The sequence below is a fragment of the Leptinotarsa decemlineata genome, unplaced genomic scaffold (assembly GCF_025532065.1).
Source record: "Leptinotarsa decemlineata unplaced genomic scaffold, Ldec_3_MD MMD2_tig00026374_RagTag_RagTag, whole genome shotgun sequence".
NCBI lineage: Eukaryota > Metazoa > Arthropoda > Insecta > Coleoptera > Chrysomelidae > Leptinotarsa > Leptinotarsa decemlineata.
The window spans coordinates 1,400,811-1,419,745 of record NW_027412710.1 but is presented as its reverse complement, the minus strand read 5'-3'; the positions used below and the strand labels follow the sequence as shown (position 1 = coordinate 1,419,745).

At 33.9% G+C, this 18,935-nt stretch overlaps 2 protein-coding genes across 4 annotated transcripts in view; both read left to right on the top strand.

Moving 5' to 3' along the window:
• Efa6 (Exchange factor for Arf 6) overlaps positions 1 to 18,460 on the top strand; it is a 221,775-nt gene extending 203,315 nt beyond the window's left edge. For 2 of the 3 annotated variants that reach the window (XM_074185335.1, XM_074185334.1), the window contains exons 15-16: positions 4,974 to 5,033; positions 18,081 to 18,460. In XM_074185335.1, coding sequence (XP_074041436.1) covers positions 4,974 to 5,033; positions 18,081 to 18,096 — 76 coding nt within the window. In that variant the 3' untranslated portion in view covers positions 18,097 to 18,460. The remainder of the gene's footprint in view (positions 1 to 4,973; positions 5,034 to 18,080) is intronic. The other variant, XM_074185336.1, reaches the window with a different exon arrangement.
• LOC141486788 (uncharacterized) lies at positions 5,047 to 18,098 on the top strand. Its single transcript, XM_074185353.1, has 2 exons — positions 5,047 to 5,812; positions 5,868 to 18,098. The coding sequence occupies exons 1-2, from the start codon at positions 5,650 to 5,652 to the stop codon at positions 6,050 to 6,052; spliced, it is 348 nt and encodes a 115-aa protein (XP_074041454.1). The 5' UTR covers positions 5,047 to 5,649; the 3' UTR covers positions 6,053 to 18,098.
• Positions 18,461 to 18,935: the final 475 nt, after the last annotated feature.

Sequence of the window (18,935 nt, the reverse complement as noted above, 5' to 3'; positions counted from 1 at the left end):
TCGGTCCCCAGCGGGGCAGGCACAAAGTATATGCTCTGCTGTTTCATCGTTAATGAGGTAGTCGGATAGTCAAGGGGCAAGATTCCCACCTTGATCCCCGCGACAACCTTCCTACACCTGACGATGCCTTAGATTCAACCGTGCAGGGCTTTTTCGCCTCTGGTTTTGGTGAATCATCACTTGAGCGCAAACGTTTGCTAACCAGCTCGTGGGGATTTGTTCCTCCACCTGAGACAGATTCTGCTTACACCGCTCAAGAATTTGGTGCAAGGGGGTTTCATAAGGTACCCCGCTCTAGAGAATTCGACTCAATTGTTCCCTGGGAGCCACCTCCAAATCTTTTTCTTTTTAGGTTCAGTTATTGGATCAGGATTTGGAGAGTTGAGAAGCTCTCGCTCCTGATCTAAATTTACAGGGAGGTCAGTTGGAATCGTAAGCTTGACATTCATCTCCTCTGTAGACTCAGCGATGGAAAGAATTTTTAAGTTTACTCTGTCCATAAAAATCCCACGAGTAGGTAGGGAAAGAAGGTCAATCACGGCAGAGCCCTGCATTACCGTGACAAGGCGTGACAAGCTCCGGTATCTCGAAGGTTCCGTAGAGACACAGCTGATAGGCTCAGTGTCATTCATCCTCTCCGCACGGATACACACACCTTAGGATTAAGCCATTGTTGGAATGCCATTTGGTTAGGGAATAACAGATTCACAAGTGATTCTGTCATTCCCGTATCCAGCGGGGTTACCTGGAAGCAGGCATCTGATGGCCGGTTTGCTTAACCCTCACATCCCAACCCAATGCACTCGCCAAAAACAGCATGCACAGTGGTTCAGGCAGTGAAAGATGAACAAGAGACAGCCAACCCGCCCAGACCACCATTTGTCGAATCATTAAATAGTTCGAGATATGTGGATGTGCTCAGAACTGTCAAAAGTATCAAGATTCCGATGAACCACGTGTAAAGCTAATTAATGATGTCAAAATACGGAAGTACGACTCATTTTTCAATACTGATGAGACAACCTGCAGAAATTTCCATATGAGAAAGCCAGTTACAAAAACCTTTTATAAAAATATAATATTTAGTGACGGCATCAAGTAAGTTACTCGGGACATGGCTTGACTCATACCTTAGTTTCTCCTCCCACATAGACTTTGTAAACAACTCAGTAAAGTAATTCTCCAGATGAAACCAATTTTGGACCGAAAGGAATTGTAGAATTTATACTATGCGTTTGCATATAGCCGTATATCAAATAATATCGTAACATAGGGACTGGCTACTGAATGTAAAAGAGTTTTCACTTCAAAAAAGGAAATCTCGTAGGACTGTCTTCACACATTTCACTATGCCCTTCCGTTCTCTTTTCATTTTAAAATGTGTAACTTTTTTGAAAAGGAATATGTCTGACTTCAACGTGTTAGGAAGTCATCATAACTACCAATCAAGAAGTTTATTGGAAATACCAGAACATAAAACTGCGACATTTAAAAAGTCTACATTTTATAATTTCATATTCCTTTATATCAACTTGCCACAATAAATTAAGGATATCAATTATATTCCCATGACTGTCCGCGACTTTTTTGACCTGCCAATTGTACTCTGTATGTAAATATGACCAATAAATACTACTACTACTACTATTAGTATGAAGCCAGTAAACTTTGTACAAGCCAACAAATTGCAGATAAAATTAATACGAGTGATAGAACTGTTCGAAATATTTTGAAAAGGAATGGTCATCATTGTTATAAATCACAAAAATTAATAAAGACGTTAAAATACGGAAATAACGGTATGTGCTGCTGTTGAAGCCAAAAAACCTTGTACGAGCTGACAAATTGCAGATCAAATTAATACGAGTGATAGAACTGTTTGAAATATTTTGAAAAGGAGTGGTCACCATTGTTATAAATTACAAAAAAACTCAGGATATTTTTTCCAGCGACCACATTAGACGAATGGAATATTGGGAAACCATGATAGAAAAACAAAATAAAAACGATTCGTTTTTGAAAAACGTATTTTCTTCATCATTTTCTTTACATAGGAAACAATCCATCAATATTAATTTCGGGAAAAATCAGCATCTAAGTATTCCTGTGCGTACTCAACACACAAACACTAAATGTTTGGACAGGAATGTTGGGAGACTATATTATAGTTCCCTTCTTTATCGATGGTAACTTGAAGCTGTCAATATCTATCTGTCAATATCTACAACTACTACAAAATCAAACAGTTCATCCACTTCCTATCAATTTTGGGGATATTTGGTTTCCATAGAATGGTTGTGCAAGTCACAATGCAGGATCGGTGACACAATTTATCCTAAATTCGTTTCCTGGTCCGTTGATATCTAGATAAGTGGCCTCCCAGATCACCAGATTCATCTCTGAATGTTTTCTTTCTTTGGGAATATCTGAAAAAATATCAGAGAGCTACAAATATTGATGAATTAAGAAGAATAATTATCCGATTTTTTGTCACCATTATGCCAAATGAACTCAAGAGACATGAAATTATCTCTGTATCACAGATTTTGCTATTGTTTGGCATAACAAGGTGGTTTATTTAAACGTATATTTTCATTTTGCTGAGGATTATATTTCTGTCGATTGTTTCGAAAGCTCTCCTCAAATCTAAAAATACCGCTACTACAAACTTGTTGTTATCTAATTTGTTTATCAAATAGTTAAGTGACCTCTGTAATGCCGATTCACAAGAGTACTTTTTTCGAAACCCTGACTGATTATCAAACAGAATCTCATTTTCATTCACAAAGTTTAGCAATTGATTGTAAACAGCATACTCAAGTACTTTCTCAATGAGCGGCAAAGTATTAATAGGCCTAAATTCCTCAGCTCTGATATTTTTATTTACCTTAGGAATTGGAATAATAGTACTAATTTTTAGCAGATCTGGGACCTTTCCAGTCTGAAGGCATAATTTTGGCATTTAGGATTTCATATGTATTACATTTATTATCTAATGAAGCAATAATATCACGTAATTCTCCTAATGAAACCATTTTGAATTTAGTTATAGGCAGGTAAAGGTTAGAATCGCAATTATACCACACTTCATCACTTTGAATGCTCTCGATTATCTGGTTAATACTATTAACAAAATAATTGTTGAAATGTTCAACTAAGGATGTCTCTTCCTTGGCACAAGTCTCCATTATAATCAAACTGTACCTGACTGAATGAGTTTTCATTACTACTTTTTACAAGGACTTTTAATGTTTGCCACATCATCTGAGAATTGTTTCTATATCTCTCAATTTTATTCCATTACTACTTTTCTTTTTTCTTTTTTAACATGTTCACAACTTCATTTCTGAGTATTTTGAAGGTATCCCATTTGAGTACTTTTTCAGTTGGTGAAGATTCATTAAATGATTTATAGGCTTTATCTCTTTCCTTGATTTTGCTATTTACTTCATTATCAAACCATGATACACTATTTTTAAATTGACATATTCTTACTGGTGCTATATTGTTGATAACTGCAGAACAGTTATCAATGATTTCTTGATAAATAAAATTTACATGAATTGAAGGGGTTATATTTTTTAGGAGTGATTAATTTTTAGGAAAGAAAGTTTTTGGCTTTCTACTACTTCATCTTGATACAAAAAAAAGGATGAGGGAGTCTTCCAAAGAAAGGAAGGAAGTAACTCTATACGTGGATGTGTAGATCATGCAAAGAAGTATCTTTCAGACACAAACTGAAAGAAAGTCCTCCTGAAACAGCTACTTTCATATAAACATTGAATTATACGAAAGAAAAAATTCTTTCGAAACAAATATGAACACTGAATTCTACAGAAGATACTTTTCTCTACTCAGTTCGTATTTCAAACATTCGTTGTGGAATAAAAATCAGATATCATTCACATGAGTTCTACTTTAAATGAATGGTAACAAATTGCACTTACATGAAACACTGCCATCCTCACTGGTATACACCGATGTTTCGCCTTAAAACACTTGCCCTAAGGCTCTTCAGTACCAAATTTTCAGCTGCTCAGGAGGACTTTCTTTCAGTTTGTGTCTGAAAGTTACTTCTTTGCATGATCTACACATCCACGTATAGAGTTACTTCCTTCCTTTCTTTGGAAGACTCCCTCATCCTTTTTTTTGTATCAAGATGGAGTAGTAGAAAGCCAAAAACTATCTTTCCCAGAAATTTACATCTACTGAACTCAATGCCCATTCGCAAGAAATCAAATTAGTTTTTATTTTATCAAGATCACTCTCACAAAATTTTTTTACATTCATCACAGCAAATGATACACACAGACATACAGGCATCCTCTCTAACATTTTCATACTAATGAATCGGTTGTGAGTGGGGATAAATCAACGTAGAGTAGTTCAATCGAATAGTTGATATTTCATCGTGAACACATTTGTTTCCACATCTGTATAATGTTTCTAAGTAGAAGGACCACAAATTTTTATGACAAAAGAAAGCTTTTTCATTCCGACTTTGTTTCCGGAATTTTGTTGAATTCCTGAATTCCCACTCAGACACAGAACTGGACCTATTTATTCTTTTTGCTACCTTTTCAACAGTATTATTTCTCATAATTTCACGGACATGTAACTAATGTACTTGACATATGCGTCAAATATATTGACAAAATAATGTATGTCATTGTGGTGTTCGAAGAATCTAACGAACTTTACAAAATTTCCAAATAATTTTTTGTTATGAATATTAAATACTCGTTTTGAAAGATTTTAATTGTAAATAAATATTTGCATATGTTGCAGATTGATAAATGAAGTAAAATAATTCCTCATATAGGCGTTGTGAATACAAAGTGAATTGATATAAGGTTGTTTTTCTTGATATATAGATATTAAGAAGATTTCATTCGATTTTTTCAGTGAGATATATAATTGATGATATATTGAAAATATATAATAAATGCTTATTCAAATAATTTTGTTTCTAGGTGTAACTTTACTGTTGTGCACATTATTTACTATCCTGATGAACATTCTGTCTTCCTAAGGTTTGTTCATTATTTATTTATTTGCCATCCTTCCATCCTACTAATCACATGTGAACCTATATAGTTATTCAAATATGAATTTCAATAATTTCTATGATATGCTGTACAGGGTACAGTGCGATGACCATCGGTTAGCCGTATTTTGGGAAATAATAGGATTCATATCCTGAAAATTGGGAAATATAGGTTTTTCAATATGTTTCATCAAAAGCATAATTATTCTTATATGAGTTTATGTAATACACCCTATACTAGCCATACTCTAAGTGTGTTCCGCGGAGCCCTAGGGTTCGATGATACCCCTTTGGGGGTTCCGCAAGAAATTATAAACAAATTCAAAACACCTCTCTCTGGTCGACCGTTTTGAAGCGGCGTATCACGATTCATCAGCCGCCACCAAATTGAGTCGCCACCCACTACAGTATAGGTTTGTTCTGGTTCTACGAAATTCAGGTTCAGGATCATGCGCTGTTGATATAGAGTGTTCTGGTTTATTGAGAAATAGTTCGGATTGATGAATCCTGTGTTCTGGTTTCGACTGCGAAATGATGCTATAGTATAACAATTTTCAATTGAAGGTAACTCATATACAAAAGGAATTCCATTTTCCGAGGACATGGTTAAGGCCGAGCTTACGAGTGTCATTAAATATCATCGTGACAGATATCGCCAGCATGTGGTGGATACAATAGCTCGTGCTGAAGACATCACCATTTTGAGACTTCCTCCTTACCATTGCGAGTTAAACCCGATAGAATTAATCTGGGCTCAAATTAAGGGTAACGTATCTCGTGAAAACGTGACATAAAATTTCTGATATCCAACGTTTATTAGAACTCGCAATGGAACGGATACGGAAAGAAGATTGGACTTATGTTGTAGCCCATGTGATCGAGGAAGAAGAGAAAATGTGGAGATTGGACGAGATGGTAGACACTGTTTTCGACCAAATAATAATAGATTTAAGTGTGACTGGGGATTCCTCTTCGGACGAGTCAATGGATTCTGAAACTTCATAAGCATAACATAGGTAATTATTTCTTTGCTTTGTAGTTCTCTTTCTATATAAAAGGAACATGATGATTATTTTGTAAATTTTTCTGTTTTTTTTTGAAGTACTGTATTAGGCATAATAAGAAAATGTAATCAGTTTTACCATTGACACCAGGTAGCGCCACCTACTATAACAATTTTTACTTAATGGGGAATGTGCCTCAATTTGGGTTATTACAGCAGATGCAAGTTTGAACAAAATAAAGTTGAGTTCAATTCATGAGTTTTTCAAATTCACTTCGAAAAGTATTCAAATTGATGTTTCAAATGTTGGGTTTTAATTCTTAAAGGGATTTGTTTCTAATTCACATATTGGCAACAGCCCCTATATCAAGTTGAAATAATTTATACGTATCTAGATATTCTACTTTAAAAAAGGAAAATTATCTTTATAAATCAACAAATAAAGCAAAATATAAATTATAGTTCAATACCACCTCCACAAGCCACATAAATAACATTTGTTTTGTTGTTAATTTATATAGAGGAAGATAGGTTAGGTAATATGTCACAAAATGTCTCGGAACTCGGAACATCAGTAAACAGAACAGCACGCCTCTGAAATATGTCATCTTCGTTTGTCTCATACAGGTAACATATTCATTGTCCTTTATTAGCTATAACCGATGTTGCCAAATGGTGAAATAGAAACTAATCCCTTTAAATGTTGAATGCATTATTTCATTCCTCTTTTTTAAGTATTTAAATAATTTTTTCAAGAAAAAGGTTGAAATGATAAGTTTAAAATGCCATGTTTTAGAGCTCTTTTATAAAAACCACTTGATTTTCGTGAAGAGGAACATTCCCCATTACCTATGTGTTTAAATAAATAAAAATATTATTTTGTTACACCTCTGCAGAGTTGGTAAGAGGATTATCGATCGATCACTTCAAGTGCGACGTTGCTAATGAATCACCTTCACTTGAAAATTGTTATAGTATAAACTATCATGAAGGCCATACATATTTTTATACAAATATTTATGTACTTACATATTCTTTATAACTTCTTGCGAAACAAGAGCTCTGCTCTTATCGCCAAACCACTTTGTTCACATATTTTGTACTCTAATCTGTATACGTTGTGAATAAAGTTATTATTATTATCTTGAACCGTCCCGAATCGTTCTTGCTCTCGAGGCTCAACTGTTGAGAACTGTTCCCGTTGCTCATGCGCATTCATGTGGAAATTTGTTTGAGCTATTTGCTAGGATGTTTTTTTATTTACTTGATTTAAATAATTGATGATTGGGGTTAGATTACATTTGAACTGACGCCACAATACAAAATGGACATGATCAATAGTATTTTCTCGTCTTCATCTTTTTAAAAACCTGTTTAAAATCCGTTTTTCCGTTAACCAACTGTCGCACCCCTACGAACGACAACCCTCAGAAGTCGAAACTTGTGCGAGCTAAGGATTAACGAGGTCTTACCTTTAAACGTGTGATCCCTAACACGGGTTGGACGATAGCAAGTGAAGATCGATCGTTCAGATTAGGGCTTGAACCACCGACCAACACGGCAGTCAATTCGAGTAAGTGAACAAAGCACCCACGCCGAACCGCTTGGCTACCTCTTCATATATACGATAGGTGGCACAGTGGTCTCCTCAAAATGCGTTCTGGTTTAACCAAGCGTCCGAGACCATTTCGGAGATTTTTCGCTTGTACGCATCATGTCTTGCGCAGTTTTCAAATAGTATCGGATGTTAGAACCAGAACAAACCTATTGCAAGGTAAACAGACAACAGTGTTTGAAAAATTGGTCCAATATCTCACTTCGATGTGCGCATCTTTTGAGAATAATTTTTCCGAAGGACAGAATACAAAAAAGAATATGATTTCATGGATTCATAATCATTTTTCACCCAACTTGCAAAAGCCCGAAAGTATGTCAAACGAGATATATGAATCTCTTTTAGAAATGTCATCAAACACAAAACGACACGATGCCTTTCAACGATTTTTGGTACAGAATATCCAATGCTTGCCAAAATAGCTCTGAATATTAGTAGGGGTGCAAGGTATGTTTGGGTACATTTCAAGGTCGCGCCTCGTTGGTAAGTGTTTCAGAGACGTTAGTGAGTGGGACAGAGACACGTGCGACGTTATCGTGCAGAGAAGGATGGAACGAATATCGAAGAGATTCAAAGATAAGTGCGTCGTTGAATTATAAAAAAAAATGTAGATGAAAATATTGAAAGCGCGAAAGTAATATAATAATGATGAAAAATCAATATGGTGTCAATGTGTGTTTCAATGTCAAGGTGTGGTAAAAATACGGTTTAACGGAGAGTAGCATTTCAACGTGCGATCCCAATAAGGAACATATATATATTCAAAAGTGTCAGGGAGATACGTTTTGGTCGAATGTGGGACAATGGGGGGGGAGCGAAGTATTTAGCAATGACATTTTAAAATACGTTGTTTTACATGTGTTTCGACCGTCCTACTTGCGTTTATTCGTTATCGTATTCGTTATTGTTGTTGTTTTCGTTTTCGTCTCATTTTCGTTTTTATTCAGAGTATATTATTATTTGGCAGTGAGGTTGGGTAAAAAAAGGATAAAAAACATGTTTCACTTGAGAATGGTTTAATAAGCCCTAGATCATCGGTCCTAGATGCCGATGAAATCAGTCGTGCTGTAAATAACAATTTGATGAAACGAATTAATAAATGCCTGGAAGTTATTGGAAATGTTTTCGAACATAATTATTTTGGGATAGTTTTTATATTTTGTGTATAAAGACAATGCAATATCTTTGAATTTTCGCTCTTTTATGAAACATTTAGATTAAACATTTTTTAAATCATTATTTATTTATCTGAAATAGTGTCTCCAATAAATATCATGATGACTCTAATGAACTTCTGTAACTGTTCGAAATTGAGGTTTCGTAGCGCCTACTTATGTTTTATTTAATAATGATTATAATGAATGCTTTTATTGAAAGGTTACTCAGTACAAGATATACTAAACTAACCTAACAAATGGCAGAATTCAACATCTGCACGTGACGAATCAAGACAGATATTGTTCTTCCATCGAACCATCTCGTGAACGGTTGATTTTCGATATAGGGAATGTATTGTAGAAATGAGTCGAAATCGTCTCTGAATTTCAAAACTATCCTAAAATAGAAGATGTTCCACTTGAAAAAACCGAGTTTTAGTCCATTCTGCTACGAGACGATGGAATGAAGTATTTTGATGAATCAATAATAGCTTATTTATGTACTCTATCAAACTTTTGAATGTTATGAGGGAATCAATTGCGGCCGAATACCTGGTATTGGTATAGGGTGTATTACATAAACTCACATTGGAATTATACCAGGCATTCAAAAATGTGAAAATATATAGGGTGTTACATCTGAATTAAGGAAGTTGGTACCACCTCTCAGTATTACGGCAAGTATTGTAAAAACGCCATTATTTTTATTCGATGAAGCATATTAAAAACCTATATTTGTCAATTTTCAGAATATGAATCCTATTATTTTCCAAAAAAAGGCTAACTGACGGTCATCGCGCTGTACCCTGTACATTGAAGTTCTTTGGAAATTTAAGGCTATTACGACTTATCTTAAGAAGATAAGTTGAAGACCGAAATTAGTCTGTTCAATTACAATTCTTTGTACTCAACATTATTCATTTATATAACTACCAGCTAATATTAAATATATATCAAACAACTTGAAATAATTTTTGAAGTAATGTTAAGTCAAATCTCTGTTTCCTATTTCTGATTGAAAATTTAACTTATTATCCATCAGTTTACAATAAAATCAATCACAAATAGCTAAGTTTTAGAACAGAAGTGAATACTTCTTCAAAATAATTTAAAAAAACGGTTTTCAAAACCCAACAGTATTTAAACTATGAAAAAGTTTTCAGTACTAAATTTGTCTATCAATAATAAAAGAAATATTTTTTTGTAAATGGATGTCAAATTATTCAATAGTTGTTTTCTTTAACTGCCGCATTATGGGCTTTTGCTTTTTTTTGTATTCTGTGGTATACTTGAAATTTGGATTAGTAAGTAAATATTTTGAAACTGTAGTGCTTCAATTTCCATTTGAAATATTTTTTCAGCGTCAATGCAATTACAACAAATAATTAGTTGGTAAATATTGGAATGTTTTATGTTGCTGGTAAGTTGCTACCAAGGGTATTTTTGAATTACATGGTATAATTTTTGATCTGACGTGAAATCTTTACTCAGATCTAGTATAGATATTATTGAAATTACTATTATTGATTCACAAAATTGCATATAACAACTCTAATAAGTATGATGTGAAACATTTCACGTGGCTTTCATAAGGCTTTTAAGAGGCATTTATCTACAATTCTGCAAAAGGCGATCACCAAGCTAGTATGTATTGTTGTATTCTATATATTGCATGGCATGTACATTTAGAAATAAGATATCTACCTGCATGTGCATGATTTTCTGTGACGAATTTTAATAATATTCGACCCATGATAATTGATTTTGTGCGTACGTATGTTCTTAGCTCAACCATTTCTTTTATGAACGGTCGATTATGATTCACCAATGAGACAATTTTGACAATGTCTCCTACATTTGACGTACTTAGTTGATGACTGGACAAAAGTAGAGTTAGATGGCGGATGACAGTTAACGACAACGGGAGGTGACGTGTGGCAGTTGACAAGTCGTTGATCTTGATTCGGGGTATAAATACCAAATTGAACTTATTGAAGAGTGTGGTGGATGACAGTCATCGATTTGGTGGTCATCGATTTGGTGATCCTCGATTTAGGGTAGGTCGATTTGGTATGGGTGCTGGAGAGGAACCTTGATTTGGATTGGAGATGATACCTCAATTTGGGTATGGCCCCAAGATTTGATATGGGTTCTCAATGTAGGTAATTGTCCCTGATTTGGTGTGTATGAGGGAGATGTCGAACGATAACGTCGGTGTCGGTATTAATAGTCCGATCGAGGCGCTGATGACATCTTCATTTATATAAAAGTGGGTAGAATACATACGAGAACTATATCTGATAATTGCTGACAGATGTCATTTGTCTGCATGATTCAATGTGCCAAGGAATAGTCTAATCCATCAAAACTAGACCACTTTTCACAAATTTTCCAACGGAATTTAATAATACAGAGTCTTTGGATATCTACACTATATTAACATAGTTGTTTGAAAAACATAAACTTATTAACACGTGAATTTAATAAAATTGGTTACAAACTAACAGAAAACACATTAATTGAAATGAATTTTACAAGGTGGTAGTGATGAAAACAATAATAGTCATTTCAATCAAGGCTGAAAATTTTGTTTCGAGGGTGTTTGTCCGTGAGATTATGTTACTTTTCCATGATTTAATAAATATGTGTATATTCGACTGAGGTTATTCACATCATTGCACTTGTTTATTTAATTTTCTTCACTATTCATATGTATCTACCATTTCTAAAAAAAGTCCTTTCAGTAAAGTTACTCTTGATATCCAAACTTTCTGTTATTGAAATATATTCGATGATTGTGCTAGTTAACATGTTCTGTTGATGGAACTGATGAATCAAATGAAATAGATGATGTCTTATATTTATTCAACTCTCTCGATTCCAATATTCAATTTATTGTTGAAGAAGAAATCAATAACAGTATAGCATTTCTAGACGTAAATATCTAAGAACAACGGATATAATAATCTCAACACAAAACAGTAACTCCTGTGTTCAGATCGTTATCATATGTACGCGAACTTACTTCAAAGTTGAGTACCTAATATCGAAAACGTTGAAATTGCAAATAAAAATTTCCAAATTATATTCTAAAGTGAAAACACCAACAAAAAAAATTCTAATGTAGTTTATGTAGTTTGAGCTATCATAAAAAGTATATTGGCCAGACATCTAGGAATCTTAATAGTCGCATCATTTGTCATAATAGCGACTGTAAAGATAATATAAATTCATGTGCGAAATAAAACTTTTTATATTTTTTTACCACTTTTATTTATAACGTTACTGCAGTTTCGCCTTATATGGACATTTTTAAAATAATACAATAAAACTGGTTTATTCTATTAGTTTGTAGTATGAAACTGTAGTAATGTTAGTTGAAATAAAAGTGGTAAAAATGATCTCCTAACACGTAGTAATAGCTGCATCAATCAATTTATTGAAATTCATGTGCTTTTTTGATACCGTAATTCATGTGATCTATAGATGAAATCGTTTGACCCGAGTGCCCACATCAGCCTTTTGTGCCGATTATAAGTGAAATATATAATAGTTGATAGTATCGCAACTCAGTACTCGCTTTGCTTATTACGAGAGGAATTATCGCTATTTCATCCAAATAATGAAAGAACTTATTTAAAACTAAATGAAATATTTATTACGATAAAAACGGGAAAATACGCTCAGGGATAGTTGATAAAATAGTTAAGAAAAATACAAATAATCATCAAAAAATTCACGTTATACAACAAGATCGATAAAAAAGAGATGTGCTGCATTCTTAAAATGCTCTGGAACCGAATACTGAATGAATTTTTCAATAATTTTTGTTGGTTATCTTGACCTTCCTAAATATTAATGAAGATTCATATGCTGAGGTTACAACTTTGCTCCGGTCACTTTACTTCGACAAAATGCTTGATGTGCATTCGTGCAACTCAATGTATTCTAAGATAGTTTTATATTTCCATAATGGAATTGTGAATACTGAGTGTTTTTGTTTCAGAATATCGAAGTTGAATCATCTTTCAATTAATGTATTTGCTTGAATGAATTTGAATTGAATTGAAGGGGTTATATTTTTAAGAGTGATTAATTTTTGGGAAAGTTTTTGGCTTTCTACTACTCCATCTCGATACAAAAAAAGATGAGGGAATCTTCCAAAGAAAGGAAGGAAGTAATCAATTTGAAAATAAGTAACTCTATACATGGATGTGTAAGTAACTTTCAGACACAAACTGTTTCAGAAGGACTTTCTTTCTTTCATATTGTTTCAGTATGGTTAGTGAACATTTCTAGAATCGATCTTTGGGGAACTCCATATAAAATATTTTTTGGGATGGTCTCTAACTACATAATGAGGTTCCCTTGATTCATATTTTGTACAAAATACTTAATAATAATAAGATTTAAAGAAAGCATACCACATTCAAATCCAGAATCTATATGCATTTGAAAATCTGCAGCAATATTCAGTTGATTCTGTGCGACTAGATCCACATTTAGCAGAATATATTATATTTCATTTTTCAAGATACTCCTGTAATCTTCCCAGCCAAATAATAATAGTTTGACCTGTTTTCTTTTTATGGTTTTTATTAGTACTATTCTTTTTTTTATTTAACAGGTACTGAACTTGATGAAAATAATTAAGAATATGATTTTTTTTCGAAATGAAAGTCGGATATTTCCCTATCTCAAATAGAAAATTCTTGCCGGAAACAATTTCTTTCTTTTTTAATGACATGACGGACATTGAATTATATCCGACAGATATTTGTGACAAAGGAAGTTGTTGCAGATGCTTCTGATTCGTCTAGTAGCGCACGCCCTCACTGTAACCAATCGACTGATCACCTACCTACCTATCTGTTTCGGAGTATTACTTCCCGATAGTGCAGGACAAATCTTAAGTCAGGCGAGTCTCGAATACACTGCTGACTTGGTTAGATTTGTTCTGCACTGTCGAGGTGTAATATCTCGAAACGTCTTCAGGTGATCACTGGATTGATTTCGGTGAGGTCCTGCTAATGGACGAAGGAGGAGCATCTGTAAGAAATTTTTCCGTTAACTAGCTGTCGCATCTCTACGAATAACAACCCTCAGAGGTCCAAACTTGTGCGAGCTAAGGACAAACAGATTTTAACAGACAGACAGAATGACTCGAAAGAAAACTTCTTTCGAAACTACAAAATTACCAAAAATGACGTCATTCTCTTCTTAACGTGAATATCCTATAAGGCACTTGCCTTATCAGCTTTCCAGTACCAAATATGAATAGCATCATAAGAAAAAACACATAATTCATTCATAAAATTATTAATTTGTCACGGAATGAGTTAATAAAACAATAGGAAAGTTTTCTGCTGGAATTAATAATATTTGTTGATTTACCTTCAAATTTGTCAGTGTCAGCCTAACTCTATAAGTTAGGTATTCGCGGAGTGAACAACTTGGATGGAATTCTATTTATAGGACAGATCACAGATAGACACACCAAAGTCTACATTGAAGTAAACAATTGGTCTACCAAGAGTCTCTATTTTGGGTCCTTGTCTCTTTGTTGCTTTTATTAACGACTAGATGTTCCCCGTGACTTCTTTCGCTTATCTTCAATTTATAAGAAAATAGTTTTACGAACTATAAGTATCGTTAACTAAATTGTCAGCCAAATCAACAGTATCATTCAAATACAAACACATTAGTGATTGGATTGGATTTCATATTGATCAAAATGCATAGAATGTTCATACAGATCAATTATACTCCAACTGAGAAGTATATACTCCATCATTGAGCAATTATGATTTTGTTCATTCGGCATTGAGCTATGGATTGATTTTTTGGGGCACTTCTGCTCATACGGTATTCTCAATATACAGTGATACCCAATTTTTAATAGAAACACCCCCCTGAAATTTGAAATTGTAAACCGATTTTGATAATTTTTTTTTGAAATGTCAAGTACTGAAATGTCTACCTTGGGACAACATTTGAAATGTTTATTAAAGTTTCAGGGCATACTACGATATTTTTTCTTAGTCGAAAATCGGGATTTTTTATTAGCGATTTTTTTATTGAAAAACTCACTACGCCACTGGATTCAGAGTGCCTCTAAACAGGTGTGACCAAAATTTCATGAAAAAATATTCATTATTAACAAAGTTATGACAACTCAAAAATTCGAAAACTCACACAGCTAAGTCACAAAAAACACCCTAATCAACAGATATAGCCATGAGAATATTTTTTTATGATTTCAACAATAAAGTACCGCCAGATGAAAAAAAAAACAAATAGCGTAAATATTTTTGATGAAAATAACGGAATTACATTCAAGTTTTCACGCAAATTAACTAAAGAACTAATATTTCAATTTAAATCTTAGTTACCATGGAAATGATATTATAGTTTGACACTTGTGAAATATTTTAGTGTACTATTGTCAACATTATTTACCTTACAGTTCTTCGAATTATTTTGTGTCATGGCTGCAAGATTGAGCGTAAGAGAGAAAATTGAAATTGTACGCCTTTCGGGAGATGACGTTAGAAGTGCTAGAGAGGTTTGTAGAGTATTTAATGAGAGACATCCAGATCGTCCTCGTATTTGCTGCGGTACGGTAAATAAAATATTCAAATCCAATCATTTTAGATTATTTCGGAAATAATCCTAATGCCAGTATAAGGAATGCCACTTTAGATTCGAATATTCCACGAGAAACTATTCGGAGATGTCTCAAGGCGAAGAATATTAACCTATCAAGCCAAAATTTTTACACACACTTCAAGAAAGCGACGAAGCAAGACGCATAGAATATTGTTTATGGGCCCAAGGGAAATATTTAAACAATAGAAATTTCCTAAAAAATATTTTATATACCGACGAAGCCACTTTCACTACAAATGGAGTAGTGTCATCACAGAATTGTCGCTATTGGGCAGCGGATAATCCTAACTGGGTAATAAACTGTAAAAGCCAGTATTTCCAAAAAATCAACGTCTGGTGTGGGATATTGTACTAACGAATTATTGGTCCTTTCTTTTTTGGGGAAAACATTAATGCGCAGAGGTTTCTAGAATTTTTGAACACAGAGTTTTGGGATGCTATTCACGAGCTGCCAATCAATGAACGATCAAATTTAATTGTCCAGTTAGATGGGTGTTCAGTTCATTATGCCAGAGCTGTGAGGCAATGGCTTAACGAACATTTTCCAAACCGATGGATAGGCCGTGGTAGTCCGTTTATAGAGTGGCCACCCAGATCTCCAGGCCTCACAGTTTTGGACTTTTTTCTCTGGGGATTTCTCACACAAAAGGTTTACAAAAACCGCTAAAGAGATAGAAATGAACTTTGTGCAAGAATTCGACAGGTATGTGCAGATATTAGCCCTCAAGAACTAAGGAACGTAATCAGAAACATTCGTAATTGTTGCACTGAATCGAAACATTTTATTTAATAATTAGTTATTAGTTACGTTTATTAAAATTTTTTGAATGTAATTCCGTTATTTTCATTAAAAATATTTACGCCATTGTTTTTTTTATCTGGCGGCACTTTATTGTTGAAATCATAAAAAAAAGATATATTGTGACTGTTAGCTGTGTGAGTTTTCGAATTTTTGAGTTGTCATAACTTTGTTTATAATGAATATTTTTTCATGAAATTTTGGTCACACCTATTTAGAGGCACTCTGAATCCAGTGGCGTAGTGATTTTTTCAATAAAAAAATCGCTAATAAAAAATCCCGATTTTCGACTAAGAAAAAATATCGTAGTATGCCCTGAAACTTTAATAAACATGTCAAATGTTGTCCCAAGGTAGACCTTTTAGTACTTGACATTTAAAAAAAATTATTAAAATCGATTTACAACTTCAAATTTTAGGGGGGTGTTTCCATTAAAAATGGGTCACACTGTAGAAGAGAATATCACAATATACCTAGTCTATTACATTTGTTAATACTCTCATTGAACCTCCTGCCGATTTTACAAGCTTCATCCAGTACCATTCTGTCATGTAGACACTCCAAACTCAAAAGCCCACGTCCTCCTTGTTGTCGAGGGAAGTACAACCGTGAAACGGACGATTTGAGATGCAAACTCCCACGAAGATGCATCATTTTTCGGGTCTTTACGTCGAGTTGATAGAGCTCCTCCCGAGTTCACTTCACTACTCTAAACTAGTAAAGTAAGATTGGAACGGCAAGCATATTTGTTGCAGCAACTTTGTTCTTCCCGCACATTTCCTATGATCAGATCTATTGGAGTTCGTGATCATACTTGCTGCGGAGAGAGTTCTTCACTACTGTTACCTCTTGTGAGTGGCGTTGTTCCACCCCGAGGTAAGTTATCGTCTCTCCGGCATCCAAATGGTGTAGGATGCTTCCATCTACGAGCTGCACATCCTCTCCGTAGTCCAGGAGATGGACTATTGCACATTTGTCTATCCCGAATTTCATACCGATAGCATGCGTGTACTCTTCCACCACCCTCAAGGACTGATGGAGATCCTTCTTTCCAGAGGCATAAAGTTAAAGATCATCCATATAAAACAAATGGGTGACACATTGTGTCTTCGGTTTCCGGAGGTTCGACAGTTATACCTTCGAGTATTTCTGAGCGAAACGAATAATGGCAGTAGTGAGATGCAGAAGAGGAGGAGATTGAAGGAATCGCCCTGAAATACACCTCTCCTGAAAGTGACCCACCCTGTTTGGACTCTGGCTTGACCAGATGTTATTGTGCAGCGAGTACGTCGGAGTGCTATCAGTTGTTCAAGGCATCTCACTATTTTTTCGGGCTCTGCAAGGAATCTGAGCAAATGCAAGATGAGCTCGTGCGATGTATCAAATGCCTTGCGGTAATCAATCCAGGCCATAGAGAGATTACTCTTATATTGTATTGAGTGCTGGGTTACACATCTATCGATAAGCTGGTTCTCTTTATACCCAGCGATTCCTCTCTTCGACCCTCTCTGCTCAAATATCTGTTCGAACACTCGGCCAACTGAGGTGAGTGTGTGTATAAGATGCTTGTAAACAACTTATAACACGAATTCAAGCATGTTATTATTATTGTTATCATTATTATTATTACAAGTATTATCATTAATCTGTATACCATATATATTTATACATTGATTTTAATTCAAACAGAAATACTTTTTTAGATATTTTCGTATATTGTCAGAAATGCATTTGAAATTTTACCATAAAATTTTTAACATTTATTAATTTTATCAATTGCATATGTGCAGGAAAGGGACAGAATGAGTTTTGGAAACCTGTGAGAAATTCAACATTACTCCATGATGCACTATCCTCGTGCAATAGAAGAGAGATGGAACCTGGAAAGTTCAGTTCACGATGCAAAATAGGGGGATAGTCAACAAAAATATATGTATGAGTAATTGCCAAAGAAATTTATTGTATATTCAAATTAAATTTAAACGATATATAAAAAATGTTTTAGTCAGTAGCATTTATTATGACTTAATTTTTTTATGTATGAATGGCGTTTTGCTAATGTTCATATATTTTATGTACATAACTTAGTGACTTATACGTAAATTTTTATTTTATATATAGTATTATTTATGTTTTTCTTTCTGTCACACCAATAAACTTTTTGAAACAATTTCAGTCAGAATAGTTTATTTTCCAATGGACTCCCGGTAGAAATATTATTCGTATTTTCACGAAACAAAGTCGTTTCAGTAACATGGTTGATGTTGAATTAATATTTATAAATTTATATCAGGATATTTTGGAAGTTGATGAATTATTTATTAATAAATGCCTTGAATTTTTTAAAACTTAATACAGTTTTTAAAACTTAATACAGTTTTTAAAAATTCAGATATTTGCAACTTTCTTTTTTTCTAATTTGTTTTAATTTTACTAATTACACCAGCCAACAAATAAAAAAAATGGCGACTAATATTATAATGGCAATACATGAGAGTTTAAAACATCCTGACTGCGACTTCAACTTCAACATCAAAAATTTTCCATCACATAAAGATTTTGAGTTATAGTTATTTTTATTTCATACAAAAATGTTTACATATTATAGGGAAATATAAGATCAAAACAAGAAAAAAACAATATAT

Coding starts and splice junctions, on each gene's coding strand:
- LOC141486788 (XM_074185353.1), top strand. CDS start 5,650: ATGGTTAAGGCCGAGCTTACGAGTGTCATTAAATATCATCGTGACAGA. Junction 5,813..5,867: donor AATCTGGGCTCAAATTAAGG/GTAACGTATCTC, acceptor AACGTTTATTAG/AACTCGCAATGGAACGGATA.